The sequence below is a fragment of the Macrosteles quadrilineatus genome, unplaced genomic scaffold (genome assembly GCF_028750875.1).
Source record: "Macrosteles quadrilineatus isolate MER2022 unplaced genomic scaffold, UCM_ALF_1.0 Scaffold_4__1_contigs__length_99947679, whole genome shotgun sequence".
NCBI classification, from domain to species: Eukaryota; Metazoa; Arthropoda; class Insecta; order Hemiptera; family Cicadellidae; genus Macrosteles; species Macrosteles quadrilineatus.
This window is the reverse complement of record NW_026542597.1, coordinates 77,694,720-77,712,675: the sequence shown is the minus strand read 5'-3', so window position 1 is coordinate 77,712,675 and position 17,956 is coordinate 77,694,720. Positions and strand designations below refer to the sequence as shown.

At 36.1% G+C, this 17,956-nt stretch overlaps 1 protein-coding gene across 1 annotated transcript in view; it reads right to left on the bottom strand.

The window, feature by feature from the left end:
- The window catches only part of LOC128993074 (uncharacterized), a 38,010-nt gene that overhangs the window by 19,058 nt on the left and 996 nt on the right, over positions 1-17,956 (bottom strand). Inside the window, exons 2-5 of the mRNA XM_054416831.1 lie at positions 15,804-15,903; positions 14,700-14,748; positions 1,607-1,774; positions 478-591 (exon numbers count right to left, since the gene is read on the bottom strand). Coding sequence (XP_054272806.1) covers positions 478-591; positions 1,607-1,774; positions 14,700-14,748; positions 15,804-15,903 — 431 coding nt within the window. The remainder of the gene's footprint in view (positions 1-477; positions 592-1,606; positions 1,775-14,699; positions 14,749-15,803; positions 15,904-17,956) is intronic.

The following is a 17,956-nucleotide window of genomic DNA, read 5'->3' as shown; positions in this document are numbered from 1 at the left end:
AGTGATCCTTGAGAATCTGAATGCTTGTATTTTAGCGGCTTTCGCAAGTGATATTTCCCAAATCAATCTAATATTGGCTTAAGACCCGAGGCCTTAACTTTTTAGCCAATTTGACCCAACCTATTGTAAAAAGTCTGGTCCGCAAACCCTTAAGTACTTCTTTTAAGTCTGATGATGGTTCAGAGATACCACCAATAGCTGCCCCTTCACCAAGAAAGGATTACTCAACATTGCCAACAACCCGCAGTACAATCGGGTGCCATTCCAATTTTAGACCAAGTAAGACACACAATGAACAAAAACAGAACGTTTCATGATTATGGGATGAACAGCTGTAGGATAATTCAAAAAGCTCGAATTACTCCTGAGGTATAGATTACCACCAATATTAGCCTTGGAAAGACTAATGACAACTCGGCATTCAATGACTCACCATTACAATATCTGTCACTGTCATTACAGATGGGTTTGGCTTACCTTTGATGTGGCTGCTACTACTGGTGGTGTCTTGCTTCTTGTGGCATTCCTTCTGGGATTCCTTCTATTTGAGGAATGACTCTTGCTACTGTTACTTTCAGATTCAACAATCTCCTGGAAATGTTTCAATATTAATTCAGTATTGGAGAAGAAGTAATTGATGATTGAAGAAAAGTGTTTGGATTTAGACAATATGTGTAAGAGGTAGAGGAAGTTCGGAGGTGGGCGTTGTTTGGACGTTTAAAAATGTTCCCATGGTGTTGGCCACCTGCAGTTCATCATCTGATTTTTACGGATATTTTGTATGCAGATGTCAGTGTGACTGAGCAGGAAATCTTCGATCTGATAGAAAACATATCTACAAGAGTAAACCTTTTGTCATGAACACGCAGATTAGCAAACACATTTTTCTCAACTAAATCACTGTCTTGATGGAAACTAAATAATGCCTGTTGTTGGCCTCGCAGTGCAAAGGTGTATGATGAGCAAACTCACATTTACACAACTTTTTTTGTCCAAACACTTTTCTAAAAACAGTAAAAACGCATGTCTGAACTGTAAATTATGTGTTTCACCAGGTGTGAGCCTATTAAAAAAAGTCAATCACAGAACCCGATTCATACTAGCAGGGTTAACCTGATATCGTTTTTGGCTACTGTAATGAGTCTACTTGTTGCATACAAATGAGAACCGGCTAGCATAGTAGTGGCAAGGCAACACAAAATTAATTAATAGGCCGTAATGCTCTTCAGGCAATGATGTAATGTTATTTTTTTGTTATATTTTTGTTTTCCAAGAAAATATTAAAACAAGCAGCTGATCACAAACTGCAAAAATTACGTCATTGCTGTCGCCTCCAATGACGTCATTCCATAGGAGCATTACGTCCTGTTTATTTAGTGTGGCCTTGGTAGTGGACAAAGTAAAGATCACAGCACTACTGTCATATTTGAACCATCCTGCTTTTCGGCAACAGAGCTTGTTGGTGACTTTACTTTTTGTCAACCTTGTAAATTAAATTTATTGTGTTTCTATTGCAAAAATTGACTTTAGTTGCCAAAATGTCTTCAGTCAAAGCTAGAGGTGATTTCTTTAAAAAATAGATATTAAAAATATTATTGAAACCAACCTGAGGTGTAAAAACATCCTTGTCTGACAGATCTTCAGTTTCCTGAGCCATTGGTGAGTCTTGATCATTTTCTTCAGATTCTTCAGAGTCCATCTCAGACTTCACCTTTACATCACTGTTAGGGTTTGCACTGTCTTTCAGAAAATCATTCATCAAAACGTCAAGGTCCTAAAAACATCAATAATTAGATATCTGTGTTTTTCAACAAAATAATTTCAACAAACTATAAAATAATTTTAATTCATTCTGAGTCATGGATTTATGACCTTTGTACATATACAAAACAATCCAATCAGTGGTGTTGAGGTAAATTTTCCCGTGAGAGAACACTCACTATCACTGTAGAAAAAATATGAATCCCCTATCAATAGGTTCTTTGTAAAACGCTGAGTAGGAACCCGTTCCCACACATTCCTGCTCCACTACACCACTGAATCTAACAGGTATTTAAAAGCTTTTTAAGTCTTTGAACATCTATAACATATTCTACATTTCTCCAATTAAGGTCTACTACACACGACATGGTATCCAAACGTCTAGTGGCCTGATTAGTTTAACTACACTGCAGTTATATTGCTTCATTCATTGTAAGGAATAGGAACATGAATAGAACATTAAGTTGGTTTTGTGTACGACAGCAGCCGCTGAGAGTTCCCAGTTCTATTGAGTTAGGTGGGAGCATTTATGCTTAGTGGCAGTAAAAACTAAAAAGGTGTGGCCTGAGCGGTCCGGCATTCTCTAAATACTAAAATACCCCCGCAGCAGCAAACCTGCAGACTAAGCGAATTTCCATTTGCCTGAATGGATTTACACTAAAATGTCTCCTTAAAAATGTCACATTTATTCCCTATTTAAATAACATTAATTTAACAAGTACTTAGGTTTGCTGCAACAGGGAGGGTAAAAAGGTGTTTTTTTGTAAAATGTTAATAGTTTAGTATGAAATGAATACATTTTCCAAATTTGATCAAAATATGTGCATAAACAAGCAAACTACAACAGTTTACTTATTCTCCATAAGAATAACATGGGAATTTTAAATAGACCGATTTTTGGAATTTTCTCCGTAACCATTAGGTGCATAATAACGCTTCAATATACTAAATAATTTGTTTTTTTAAGCTCTACAAAATGGTTTGAAAAGAAATTGCTAAATTTTAAGGTTTTAGGTTCAAAAATGGGAAAAACCAATTTTTACCCCATAAAACCCCCCAAAAACCCCTGTTCCCATAGTCTGATCATGCTGGTTCGCGAACTCGTTCGAATAAACGTAGTTTTACACGTTTGTACCAAATTTCATCAAAATTGGATGATTTTTGCTCGAGTTATCGCGCTAACGGACACATATATAAATATATATATATATATATATGAATTTGAACGGATGGTTTTTTTGGCCTCTAGGGACTTCAAAACGAAAAAGTAAATCGGTCCCGGGTCCAGGTCTTACCATGAGTACTACGGTAATAGCTTATTCCCTTATGGGAAATTCGCTAAAAACACTTGAACCATTGAATATGAGTCATGACATTTGCCCGGTGGAATTAGTCATGGCTCATTTATAATACATGCAATATTTTAATATATTATTTTCATAAAATAGTATAAAACGGTTATTAAAAAACCCTAAAATAACCGTTGATAAAATACAAGGGAAAAAGGTTTAAAAACTCCTCTTGAGGTTTTTTTTACCTAACTAAGCTTATTAAGATATCGTTGTTATATCCATAGAATTTACTAAATTTGACCGAAGTTTGTGAAATTCAGCATCAACTATTTAAAATAACCACAATATTTAAGTGGTTTAAGATTGTTTTATTCTCATAGTTTGACGCAAAGATAAAATAAAAATTCGGTCAAATTATGTTATAGAATCTCAACAATGTAGTTCAAACCATCAGGATTCATGAATGTTTTGGTAAAAAAACGTATACGGACAGAAAGAGGCTAAACAAAACGCATCATGACATATTTCCAAATAAACATTTTGATTATATTCACCCAAAGCATCCCTACTTGAACTATGTCCCTAACTTTTTTAAACGCCTAGTATAATATAAAGCACTGCCTTACCCTATTCTACGTATTCCAAAATTATGAAGAGGGTATACCTGACGAATGTGAAAGCCAGTGGTTTAAGCCAATGGCAAATGATGTGTTTGTAAAAAAAAACTGTTTAGAAGCTATAAAAAAACTCCCTTAAAATCACAAAAATTTATTGATTTTTTGATTAACAAATTGTTTCCAAATTGATGAATTTCAGTCCAGATCTATTACAGCTAATGTGACTTCCCGTTGTGGAGTGGTAGGTGGTGGGGTCATCAACAACCGGCTCGAGTATCTCGGGGGGGATGGTGCCGGTGGGTCGTCGTTCCACCTACCCCACAGCCAGATACCCACCGACACCACAGTGACAACGGCCCCCAGCCCCCCTACGGCCAACAGGGCACCATGCTCCTCCCTGAAGAAACATACCAAATTTTCTAATTGTAATACAGTTTTACCAAACGTACTTGGAAACAATAGTTATTTGTGTAACTAGTGGTGAAAGTGGCACTTTGCTGCACACGAGAGCAATGTTTACTGGAATGATCTCGAGTGCAGCAAAGGCCTTTTTTCACTCGTGTTACACATTATATTTTTCCTACAGTCACTATAAAGCATATAAATAATTAGTCTTTCAAACACTATGCAACACGTTTTTAGGTTCAGCTGGCAACACAAATGGTGCTCTAGAGAAAGTAGTACCCGCGGTCCATATCACTCCGCTATTTTTCCTCGGCAAGAAATGTGCTCCGCGAATTGAGAATATAGTTCCGTATGTTTTTGTAATTTGAAGTGGTTTCCGCGCCTAAAAAAATGCTTAAAAGGTATTTTCTTGTTTATTAAGATCGTAGGAAGGTTTTAAAAACGTTTAAAAGAAAAGTCCAGAAAGTTCAGAAATACCGAAACTATAAACACGAAATGACAGGTTAAATCGTAGTTATAATAAATAGTCAATCAGCTGCTCATAGTATAATTATCTTTAAGTGTTGCCAACCTATTTCCAAGCGTACACGGATTACGTGCATAATGGAACCACGCTGTTTTGTGTTGTTTCGTTGGAATCCTGATGTGCGGCAAAGTATAAACCGTACGGCAAAGTATAAACCGTACGGCAAAGTATAAATATGCAGCAATTAGCAGCTTTCTGTACTATAAACAGTACAAGGAAGCCAACTTTGTCGGGTGACTGTAGGAAAAGATTGTTTAGTACATTGTTTTACAGTCAATGGCTACTGATTGGATTACGTTAGAATCTGTAAGGTTTTTTTAGCTTAATAAGTAAACGTGGTATAAAACCTATTTTTTCAATAATTAAAAAAACTAAGAACTCTCCGTACTAGATCTACAACTAATGTTGTGCATAATAGAGCCAGAAAATAGTACTTACCAAGCCCTCCTTAGGGCGTCCATTTCAAAAGGTGGAGATGCTGGTCTAAGGGATAGGAAGGTTGTCTAGCGGAGTAGGCTAACTTCTTATGTCGCTTTTTCGGAACGCTTCTTTTTCACACTTCTGAGTTAAGCTTCTGTGGAAGACTTGTACGTAGACTAAGGCTTCTAATTGAAGCTGCTTTGGAACGCTTCTAAGAAGGCTAACTCTTCTAAATGAAGCTTCTGTGGAACGCTTCTAACTTTTTGTTGTCTAACTGTTTGTTGAAGGCTAACTCTTCTAAATGAAGCTTCTGTGGAACGCTTCTAACTTTTTGTTGTCTAACTGTTTGTTGAAGGCTAACTCTTCTAATTGAAGCTGCTTTGGAACGCTTCTAACTTTTTGTTGTCTAACTGTTTGTTGAAGGCTAACTCTTCTCAATGAAGCTTCTGTGGAAGCTCCTAAGTAGACGCTTCTAAATGAAGCTTCTTGGATTCTATGCAGAAGTTAAGTGTTCTTGTTATTCAACTAAGGTTGATTAATTGTCAGAACACAAGTTAAACCTTTTCAGTTGAATTCAGGTGTAACAATAAAATGGTTTCCAGGGTAATGAAATATGTGAATATGTACATTGTAGCCAGGCCAACTATACGATTACAAAATACTTGCTTGGGACTAGTGTGATAAAAATTTATGAAAGCATTTATGGTGGTTGACTTTTTTATAAGACTTTTTTTGTTTAGTACGTGGTTTTAATAAGTAAGTTAATAATGGTTCTCGAAACACGATTTACGAGGTTATTCGGTTTAGTACAATAAAACATTCCCTAACCCTGCAGCAAATATACCTTTTTAAAAAAGGTATAAATTATTTGATTTGTCCCTTAGCTGCTCATTTATGACAATATTTCCTGGTGAGGATATCGTTCAAAGTTCTGAAAACGTAATTTCAAGTTGTCCCTAAGATCAAGGAGACTTAATTTTCTGTCTAAATAGGTTACAATATCTTTAACAGAACTAGAAATTGTACAGTAGATTGTGGACCAGAACCAAATGGTTTTAAATCGATTTTTCGTATGCAATTTTTGCTTTCCTATGAGTTTTATTTTAATGTTATCCATTCTAAGAGTTTGTATGAGTCTGTTCTTGTGCATGTTGTTTTGTAATTTTATCTACTTAAGTAATACGCCTCATGTTAGTGAGTCGGTGGCTCAGTTGGTAACACCATGGACTTCGGGCCCAGGGAAACGATGTCGTGGGTTTGGATCGTGATATCTGCCATTACTTTTTATCAGTACAGTTAACCTTAGTGGCTCACCAATTGCTTTGATGAATAAGTTTCACTAACAGATCTGTAGTCTATATGGGCAAATGCATTTTATGACGTTATACTCCAAAAGACTAAATGGTGGAATTTCTTAACAGTAATAGGTTTTGTGTATCTCCATCAAGTAGTCCAACATTTAATCAGGTTAGGTAGGCATTAATTACCAGATTATTTAGGTGACATAGCCAATACTCACTGTATTATTCAGTTTACTCCTATTACTAGTATGACTGAGACCGTGGCATCATCCTGTAATCCAGCTACTTGGAGGTCACCAATTGTTATTAATAGGCGTGGTTTGTGGACGCGATACTCCCTGGTGTGGAATAACGTCCGCACTAGTGAGTACAATCTGCGTTACTATCCTGATATTTAGACGAATTCATAAATTACAAGGCAAACATGTGTTTCGGATTCCACTATAGGACTGTAGGTTCCTTAGTTGGCATTGGCTGTATCGACTATTATTTTAAAGTCCTGTCCATGGAACATGTCAGCTTTAGTCAGTAACAAGACTACAAGATGCATTCTACACTCTTCTCCATTCACACTTGGAATAACCATTATATGTTCCAAAGTAAAGTATTAAAGTAAGTGACCAACCCCGCACCGCACTAATTCGAATTTTTCCTCTAAAGCTACATTTTTGGGGGTTACAGCGGGTTCCACCTGAGAAAATGCTTGTACATTCTGCATCCTACTACCATCCAATTAGGTTTGGAGGGATAATGCAACTAATGTATAAGTCGTAAAAATTAAATCCACATCCTAAAACAGTCATAAAATCCCTAACCTTAAATTTCACTTTAAAAAAATGACCCCCATTTTCCAATATGGCGACTAAGCTTAGAGTTTGAACCCTCTATATTCGGGTTGGGACATTATTCATTATTCAATTATACGTGTGAATATTTTGAAGTACTGTCTTCATTTATGACGGAAATTTATGAAATCAACCAAAGGAGTAAGTTAATTTTTGATCCAAATCTATACCTATTAAATCTATTGGTAAAAGATTTAATATATAATCCAATAACACATTTAATAGGACCTAGTCGGGCATACTGAAGCGGTATAATAAGAAAATCGAAAGAGTTTCTATTAAGATTTCGGAGAAACTCTTCAGAAATACAGTAAACCCATTTTACGCTGTAAATCTTTACGCGTTGTCAAAATAACAAAGATTATAGCTGAACCAATAACAAGCTGTTAAAATTATTTTTTAAATGTTCTAAATGTTTCAAAGTTAAAAAATATATCGTATGAGTGGTTTATTAAAAAACAAATAATTTCCATTCACTTTGTGGAATTTATTTTGTAAAGGTAGTTTGATATTATGAAACCAAAGGTAGAGATACCCACCTTGTGGCTTGATATTACTTCCCTTACACTCCGACTTACTGCTCGAATATCAGTCGGAACTGTTTATGTGTTAATACAGCCTACGGTGCTTGGTGTGTTTAACCAACAATATTTAAAACAAAATTAAAGTGCAGTTTATTAAATGTCAAAACGTTCCACTTGGTGTTTTAATTGAAGTTCTATAACATTTGCTATGGCCGAGGTTAAACTACTAAACATAGTAATTGAGGATTGTCTAGTTGTACGTAACGTTTATTTTTTAAAGTATTTTTTTCTTTTTTTTTGTTAAAGCATATTAATTTTTTTTACCTGGCTATTATTTTTTATTAACTCTAATTAAATCTGAATTAATTAAAACCTGTATACAGTAATTTAAATTAATTCCTTTGTCCTTTAGTATATTTTTCAATTTATAAATTGTCAATACGTAACTTATTTCCTACAGTCGCCCAACAAAGTAGGCTTCCTTGCACTGATTATTGTACAGAAATCTGCTAATTGCTGCATTTACTTACTTTGTCGTAAACGTTTTTACTTTGTCGCACAACAGTATTCTAACCAAACAACACAAAACATCGTGCTTTTATTATGTACGTAATCCGTGTACGCTTGGAAATAAGCTGGCAAAACTTGATACTACGACTACGATCAGCTGGTACAGCGTTTCCCACTTCGTTCAATGTTTAGATTTAACCTAACCTAAAAAATTGCTGTACAGTGTTTGAAAGACTAATCATTTCTATGATTTATAATAACTGTATGAAAAATATAATGCGTAACACGAGTGCAAACTGACTTTGCTGCACTCAAGAAACTTTCCACACTGGCCTATGGCTCGAGCGTAAACATTTCAATCGTGCGAAGCCGTGCAGCAAAGTGCCACACAAATACCTACTATTTACTTCTTCATTTCGCATCTTTCAGATTAAATCGGTACACGATTTCACGTGCGATACAATATAGGATAATAGACCTGATGATTCTCATCATCATCTGAAATTGAGTCCATGTATAAATATTCTAATTTATTAAAATTGTTTATAACGATACTTTCTGCGACGAAAGTATTTCTGTATTCATAAATCAAAGTGCCTTTGAGGCTGCTCCGTAATCAGCTGGAGTGATTGATTTTCCCACTACAAAGTGACCAAGAGCCTTTACCGTCCTCGTAGTCTCCTACGTTTGTCACTATACTGGACTTACCATCTACAGTATATACCCCCGCCGCAGCAAACCTGCCGTCTAAGCGAATTTCCATTTGGCCGAATTGATTTTCAATTGATCTAGGCCTATTTAAATAACATTAAGTTTAACGAGTACCTAGGTTTGTTGCTACAAGGAAACTAATAAAGTAGTGTGTTTTTAGTAAAATATTGGTAGCTTACTATAAAATAAATAAATTTGCCAAGTTTGATCAAAATATATCCATAAACAAGCAAACTACAACATTTTACAATATTCTCCATAAGAATAACATGGGAATTTTAAATTTGCCATTTTTTCAGTTTTCTCCGTAACCAATAACCGTACAAAAACACTTTGATATACTGAATTGTTTGTTTTTTTAAGCTCTTTAAGAAGGTTTAGAGAAAAATTGGGAAATTTTGTGTTTTGAGGGTAAGAAGTGAGAAAAATCAATTTTTACCCCATAAAACCCTGTTCCCATGGTCCGATCATGCTGGATCGCGAACTCATTCAAGTTTATCCCGCCATACACCTTCAAACCAAATTTCATCAAAATCAGATAAAAATTACTCAAGTTATCGTGTTCACGGACACATATATATATATATATCTACTAGCTGTAACCCGCGGGCTTTGCCCCGTTTAACTTCTCAATTTTCAAGATTATCTCGTTCGCATGGCTCAATCACGTCCTGGTTGAAGTTTGTTCGCTACGCTCACTCACCTTTAGGTTGGAGCTCGTTCGCTACGCTCACTCACCTTTAGGTTGGAGCTCGTTCGCTGCGCTCACTTGCCTTCAGGTTAGCTCGTTCGCTACGCTAACTCGCCTCCAGGTTGAAGTTCGTTCGCTACGCTCACACACCTTTTGGTTGCAAATTAGCTGTTGTCATAAATGTAAAAGAAATAATAGTGCTGCACCCTGTTGGTAATCCTTGTAACTTTAATGATATTGAACATCATAGAACAGAACCAACTTGTTTAGTTGAAACAGCTGTTAAGATTTAATAATTCCATTTCTCATAAGGTTGACATGGGAAACTCCAGAGCCACTGGGGCGGAGCCCGAAAGGATTTTTGAAATAAGAATATGCCTATATGTTAATCGGGAATGTGAGCTATCATCATGCCAAATTTCAGCCCAATCCGACCAGTATTTTTCGCGTTCACTTGTCACAAACATACATCCATACATCCATACATCCATACATCCAAACTTTCTTATTTATAATATTATTAGTAGGATAATATTAGTAGGATATATATATACATATATAAAAATTTGAACGAATGGTGTTTTTGGCCTCTGGGGACATTAAAATGAAAAAGTAAATCGGTCCCGGGCCTAAGTCTTACCATGAGACCTACGGTAATAGCTACTTCCCTATAGGGAAATTCGCTAAAACGGACAAACATAAACTACTAAATACTAAACAGGGAAAGTAACTTGCACCGGGGGGGTTGAAAAGTTAAGAGGGCTTAACTTTTCAACCATTTGAGATATTTGAAATCTGTTTGTGGCATCCTTCTTAGATATGAGGGGCTACAATAATTATGGTCAATTTTGAAAAGTTTGCCCTTAGGGGTAGCGTGAGTAGGGGGTAGCTCAAATTTTCAAATAACAAGTAGTATGGTCGAGTTTGGTATCATTTTACAGGACTTGAGAAAACTAAACAATCAACATAAAAAAAACAGAAATTGGACCACTAAAACAGGGTGTCTACCAGATTTCTCAAATGGAATTCCCGACTTTTTCCCGACTTTTCATTACCATTTTTATATAAATCCCGACCAAAAACTCGGTCCATTCTCCATGTTACTACACCTTTTTCCGTCTCGCGGTCACGGTACCTTCGTCAACATATGTTGTCACTTATGACCCAGCGAAATCACTGACGATCGAAACGTATCACATGCCAAGAAAATCCCGTATTAAATGTAGGGGTGTGTGAAGCAGCAAAACATTTCAACTCAAAGCAACGATTCGATTTTTAAAAAAAATTTGATATAACTCGATTAGAAGCAACATGGAATTTTTCTATTCATACTTCTCAGTGGAGTGAAATATTCCTGTTTTCAATCATACATTAGAAGAACCAGTATTTCTGGAAATATCAGTGAGCTTCTTGCCTATTTCATAATTTTTACTTGCAGCATCATGTTGTTAAGTATGTTACCTATTTTATTTTATTCATTTTATAAATAAAGATATGTTTGGGTGTAAACAAATAAAAACCTTTGTAAGATTTAAATACTGAATCTTTCAATTGGTTTACATTGATAAAATAAGAGGATAGAATCAGAACTACAAGGTATACATAACTTCTTGTATGGCGAAGCAATGTCTCAGTGTATGCCATGTACTTGGATGGCAATAACCTGTATGGTCAAGCAATGTCTCAGTGTATGCCATGTACTTGAATGGCAATAACCTGTATGGCTAAGCAGTGTCTCAGTGTATGCTATGTACTTGGATGGCAATAACCTGTATGGCTAAGCAATGTCTCAGTGTATGCCATGTACTTGAATGGCAATAACCTGTATGGCTAAGCAATGTCTCAGTGTATGCCATGTACTTGGATGGCAATAACCTGTATGGCTAAGCAATGTCTCAGTGTATACCATGTACTTGGATGGTAATAACTTGTATGGCTAAGCAATGTCTCGGTGTATGCCATGTACTTGGATGGTAATAACTTGTATGGCTAAGCAATGTCTCGGTGTATGCCATGTACTTGGATGGTAATAACTTGTATGGCTAAGCAATGTCTCCGTGTATGCCATGTACTTGGATGGTATTAACTTGTATGGCTAAGCAATGTCTCCGTGTATGCCATGTACTTGGATGGTAATAACTTGTATGGCTAAGCAATGTCTCAGTGTATACCATGTACTTGGATGGTAATAACTTGTATGGCTAAGCAATGTCTCGGTGTATGCCATGTACTTGGATGGTAATAACTTGTATGGCTAAGCAATGTCTCAGTGTATGCCATGTACTTGGATGGTAATAACTTGTATGGCTAAGCAATGTCTCAGTGTATGCCATGTACTTGGATGGTAATAACTTGTATGGCTAAGCAATGTCTCCGTGTATGCCATGTACTTGGATGGTAATAACTTGTATGGCTAAGCAATGTCTCCGTGTATGCCATGTACTTGGATGGTATTAACTTGTATGGCTAAGCAATGTCTCAGTGTATACCATGTACTTGGATGGTAATAACTTGTATGGCTAAGCAATGTCTCAGTGTATGGCATGTACTTGGATGGTAATGACCTGTATGGCTAAGCAATGTCTCAGTGTATGTGTATGACCCGTTCATCCCTAATTTTGAAAGGTTAGATTATTCCCGACTTTCGGCCGAAATTCATGACTTTTTCACGACTTTTCCCGACCTTTCAAAATCCCCGACTTTTTCCCGAATTTCCCGGAATTCCCGACTGGTAGACACCCTGTAAAAGCAAAATGGCAGTTCAAAATTACTTTTAATAACCATTGTCTTCCATATAATAATCATAATAATCATGATAATAATCATTTTTAGCTGTCATTTTGTTATTAATGGTTTGATTTCTATTTTCTTTATGATAATTGTTTAGTTTTGTCAAGACCTGTAAAATGAAACCAAACTTGACCATACTTCCTGTTTGAAAATTTTAAGCTAACCCCAACCCCTACTACCTAAGGGCAATTTTTTTTTAATTAACCATCATTATTGCAGCCCCTCATATCTAAACAGGTTGCCGCAAACAGATTTCAAATATCTCAAAAGGTTCAAAAGTTAAGGAGGGGGTGCAAGTTACTTTTCAGCCACCCTGTATACATTCACCCTTGTATTTACAAACGTGTCTTTATCATAGATCACAAATATTGTTGCCCCTGCCACATTCATAATTTGTAAATTGTTGTGAAAATCACAAATTTTGCAGATTTTTTCACCCAAATGAATAATTGTTTAACTTCCTTACCTAAATCACAATGCAGTTATTTCCTTATAAACAACAGTTTATAATTTATAAATTCAGTTTATTATAGCTGACAGCCTGTCAGCTAAATTGGAATACCTTTTACAGGTGTTCTTATTTTGCTCCAAGTTAGTTTCAACACGTGCGTGACAAACAAAAGTAGTTGAAAAGCTCATTTTGTTCTTTTAACTCAACAAATAACACGAGAAACACCTCTCCCTTCCTTAAATATGAACTTATTTAGAAAATGAGTAGGCCAACAACGTTTTCACATCAATTTTACACATTTAGTTAACCATTTTTTTAATATGATAGGGTCCAAATTTCAATTAGTAAAACTACAGCCATTAAATATTAATTGCCATCTTTACTAGAAGACAAACCTCAACAATGAGCTTTTCATCCCCAAACCCCCCCCCCTCCCTCACCAACCTCACGTGTGAGTTTTAAGGGGACTATGTCACTGCCGTATGACCAAATCAGTCAGCAGCCAGACAAGCAGCAACTGCAGCCAGGCATAAAATAAGCCTTGATGTTAGACACAGACAGCAAAAACTCTAAATAAATTAAGTCTTGATCCATGAACAACTAACTACAGTAGACTCCCTCTAATCCGGACTCCTCGGGACCAAGGCCAGTCCGGATAACGGTTTTTCCAGTTAAGCCGACGTCCCCAAAAACTCATTAAAATGGACCGTTTACGATGATTTCGACTTAAATTTAGGAGAGCATTGTATTTAGACATGTGATCACTGGTCTCAAATCTTTCCCATGAGAACAGTCGTTACAGTACCGCCCACTTCCTGTCGATCTAGTCTGGTTAAACCAATGTGCTGATCAAAATTGTCCGGTTAAAGAGATGTCATTTCCGTCGAGTGTAGCCCGGTTAAACCGATGTCCGGTTAACCCTCTAAGCGTCACTTGTCGAAAATCGACTCACGACACACTTTGTGTAGTATCACTTGTCGATTTTTCGACACACGAACATCGTTTACGGCGAAGGCTCTATGACTGACTGAATCGGATTGAACTGGATCGAGTTAGGTATCGTTCTTTTTGTTAGATTCTAAGCTTTCTCCAGAGGTCTGTTTCTAAGCGCTATTCATTTTAGTTCCAAAAATATTGTAGCAGACAGCTGACGTGCGTATTTGTAAACAGCTTGGTTAACCTCGGACCGATGACTGATGTTTTATTACATTTATCATTGTTTTAGTGTTAAAAATCAAAAGTAGTGATATACGTGGTGCATTATAAGAAGATTTAAGTGATTTTGAAGGGCTGGTTGATGATCCTGAAGAAGTAGGGTAGTGATATTGATGTAAATTATCAGCCAGATTCCTAGCTATGGTTAGGCTATGCATTCTTAGCTAAACGCTATGTACTGAAATTTGTTTTTTGCCCATAACTTATTTATTTGCAAATCTACTTCCTTATATTATTATATATTTGTAATCCTCATAAAATTTAGAACAAAGTGGCTATTTTCAAATATTTATAGGCCTATAATTTATACAATTTTATTGAGCGCAAACTTTTTTTTTTTTTTTTCAATTATTCCAAAATAGTTTTTATTTTTACCAAAAAAATTTTTTTAAACAAATATTCTTTATGTTTTATGTATGATATTGAAGCCCATGATTTTCCAAACAAAATGGTATATAGAACAGTAGAATTAACATTGTTTTAAGCTTCTCAGATCCGTTTTAATAAAACCTTGCAAATGCGCCAAAAATAGGCGGACATTAAGGCCTAAACTATGGACACTCGGAGGGTTAAAAGGTGTCCAGATAAGAGGGAGTCTATCGTACTTTATTTTATATTAGAAGTTACATCTATTACTTACGTGTAACTTTAGTTGATTTGCATCATTGGTCCTCTCCGCACAAGAGTTCCTGTAGTAAAAAATAATATGAACTTAAATTAAGTTAAGAATAAGTTTAGTTTAATTTTTGAGTTGAGCGAGTCAAGTTTTACGAAAGGTTTGACTAGTTTGGTAGCAAATTGCTTGCCTTCAAAGATGTAGGAACTAAATTCAATATTTCCCAACAACAGTCAGTGCTACCAAGTAACAATAGTTTAATACACTTTACTTTGAAATGACGACCATACCAGTACCAGATATTGACAAAAAAATATAAGCTAATACAGAAGAACCCCGGTTAACGAAATTCGGGTTAACCTAAATGGTACCATAAGATAATACGGGGCTAAAATATAGGTAATACCTTTGTAATAGGTACGGTAATGTAAAATGCTTTAATAACTTCAGTTTTTTAGTTTGAACTATTTTCCAACCCATTGTTACATTTCTGTAGCTAAAATAAAATATTGTATTATATAGACATTGTTTTAAATTCATTTTTCCAACCTGCCGTGGTAATAGACCTTTTGGTGAGTAAGCGTAGCGAACGAACTTCAACCTGGACGTGATTGAGCCATGCGAACGAGCTCATCTTGAAAATTTACGAGCATTGACATAAAACCACATTAGGAAAGGACGACGTCTGTCGGGCCAGCTAGTAATAAATATTTTCCGAACGTTCGATATTGATATATCGGACGTTGGGTCTATTGATTCAAAACCCCCAAATAGGCCTACCTTTTTTTGGGAAGGACACGAAAATTTAAATCTCGCCCCCTGGGGTGTCTATTACCCTCGGCGCGGCCCTGTTCACGCACGTATATATATGTACAGATTGATTACAGATTAAATAGACAGTTTGTATTTAATTTAATATACAGTTTGTCTATTACATTTGTAATCACCCTGTATATATACATAGGCTACACAAAAATTTGAGCGAATGGTGCTTTTGACCTCCAGGGACATCAAAATGAAAAAGTATATCGGTCCCGTGTCCAGGACACATCGTGAAATCTACAGTAATAGCTTCTTCTCTATAATTATGGAAATTTGCTAAAAAATAAAGTGACTTTGTGAAATTACCTGTCATCTTCGTCGCTGGGAGATTCCTCCTTTTTTAGCAAACTCCTCAGGAGTCCACTGTCTGGGACATGAGAGTCATCACTTGGTTCTTTTTTGGGAACTGAAAAAAACATTATTAGCCCTTTGAAAACTAAAGTGACGGATGGATCATTAACCCTTCCCGGACTTTAGGTGGATATATCCGCTATCGTTTTATGCATAGCGGATTGTAGGTGGATATATCCGCTATAATTTTGTGCAGAGCGTACGGTAGGCGGATATATCCGCTATCATTTTGTGCATAGTGAACGGTAGAGGCATATATCCGCCTATCTATTTTGGATTTGTGGACGGTAGGCGGATATATCCACCGATTATTACGACATCTATTGTTACAGTTTATTATATATAACAACATTAATCCTAGTAAAAACGGTCTTTTATTCAATTATATATCTTTAACCAATGTACTAGGAATGTTTTTCTAGAGGAATAAAAAATGTTCACCAAAAATAACTTTTAAGAAAAACAAAATAAAGTTAAAAAAAAGTATTTTGGTCTAAAGTGTTGCATAGATCAACTATTTAGAACATTCTATTCAAATTACAGATGTAAAAAAGATAATTTGTATTTTTTTATTATTTTTTTTATTTTGTTGTCTGTAGCATATTATATTATGGCTGTCTGGGAAGGGTTAAAAGTGTAAGATAGTTCAACTTCTACTTGCAAGATTATTGCAAGATCAAGGTAAACGGCTAAAAGCTAAGAGATGGAAGATGAAACTTGTGAAAATGCATCTGCTAGGTAGGCTTACTACATTTTACTTGCCAAGTATTTTACTACATTTCTGTAATGAATTGAATATTGCGAGGCCTGTGAAAATTGTTAGCCTGTGAAAAGAACTGTTTAGAAACCAAATTTATATGGTTTTATTCAACTTAGAAATCTGCTACATTTTAAATGAGAGTATTTAACACTAAACTGTAAACATTACATAGGCTACACAAAACAGTCTTAAAAAATAAAACAGCTGATGAAATATTTGACAGTACAAGAGAAATCACATACCCTAACATAACAGAAAACAAGTCCACGACAAAGGAAGTTGTGAAGGAAGAACTAAAGGCGAACAGTCCGGAGTGTGAGAACCGTTTGTGGCTACATAAATGTAGGCCTATCTGCAATACTAAAATGCTACCTATGGGAAGCGAGGGAATAAGCAGGTCCTTGATGTGGGAAGTGATGAAGGAATAAGTAATATAGGCAAGCAGTGTGGGGTGTGGGAACCATTGGTGGCAGTTAGATTAATGAGCCGGTAATACTTAAATGCTATGAGAAAGGAGGGTAACAGGTCCACACGTTGGAAGTGGTGAAGGAAGTAGTATAGGCTGGTAGTGCGGAGGTTGCAAACCATCTATGGCAGTTAATAATGTATCTGCAATCCTAAAATGCTATGGAAAGGTAAGGAAAGAGGTCCACGACGTAGGAAGTGGTGAAGGAAGTAAGTAGATGCGAGCAGTCCGAAATGTGGGAACCGTCTGAGGCAGTTAGATTAATGTAACTGCAATCCTATAAATTGCTTTGGGAAGGGAAAGAAACAGGTCCACGACGTAGGAAGTGGTGAAGGCAGTAGTAAAAGCGAGCAGTGTGGTATGTGGGAACCATTTGTGGCAGTTAGATCAATGTATCGGCAATCCTAAAAAAAATGCTATGGGAAGGGAAACAGCTCCACGACGTAGGAAGTGGTGAAGGAATTTGTAAAGGCTAGCAGTGCGGAGTGTGGGAACATTTGTACTTTGTATTAACTTATATCTAGGCTATAGGTAAACATTTTTCATTTACGGTATTGCTTTATTAAAAACCATGAAACATGATCGCTCCGCTCAACTGGCCTTCACTGCTATGAATACTACTTAGTATTAGAGAATATTTTACATCCGCCTCCATCATATTATAGACACATTAAAGTACCATAACTAACTTATTAATTTGATCAATAGCTATTAACTTAGGCTACCCTAACTAAACTTGCTGGGTAGCTGAGTGGTTATAGTGCTCGCCTAGCAATCAAAAGGTCGCCGGTTCGATCCTGAGAAAAGTCAGTAGCTTTTTGATGGTTCGAAACTGGGCCCAGCTGTTCCTGATCATTGGGCTTTAAATAAATGATCCTGACT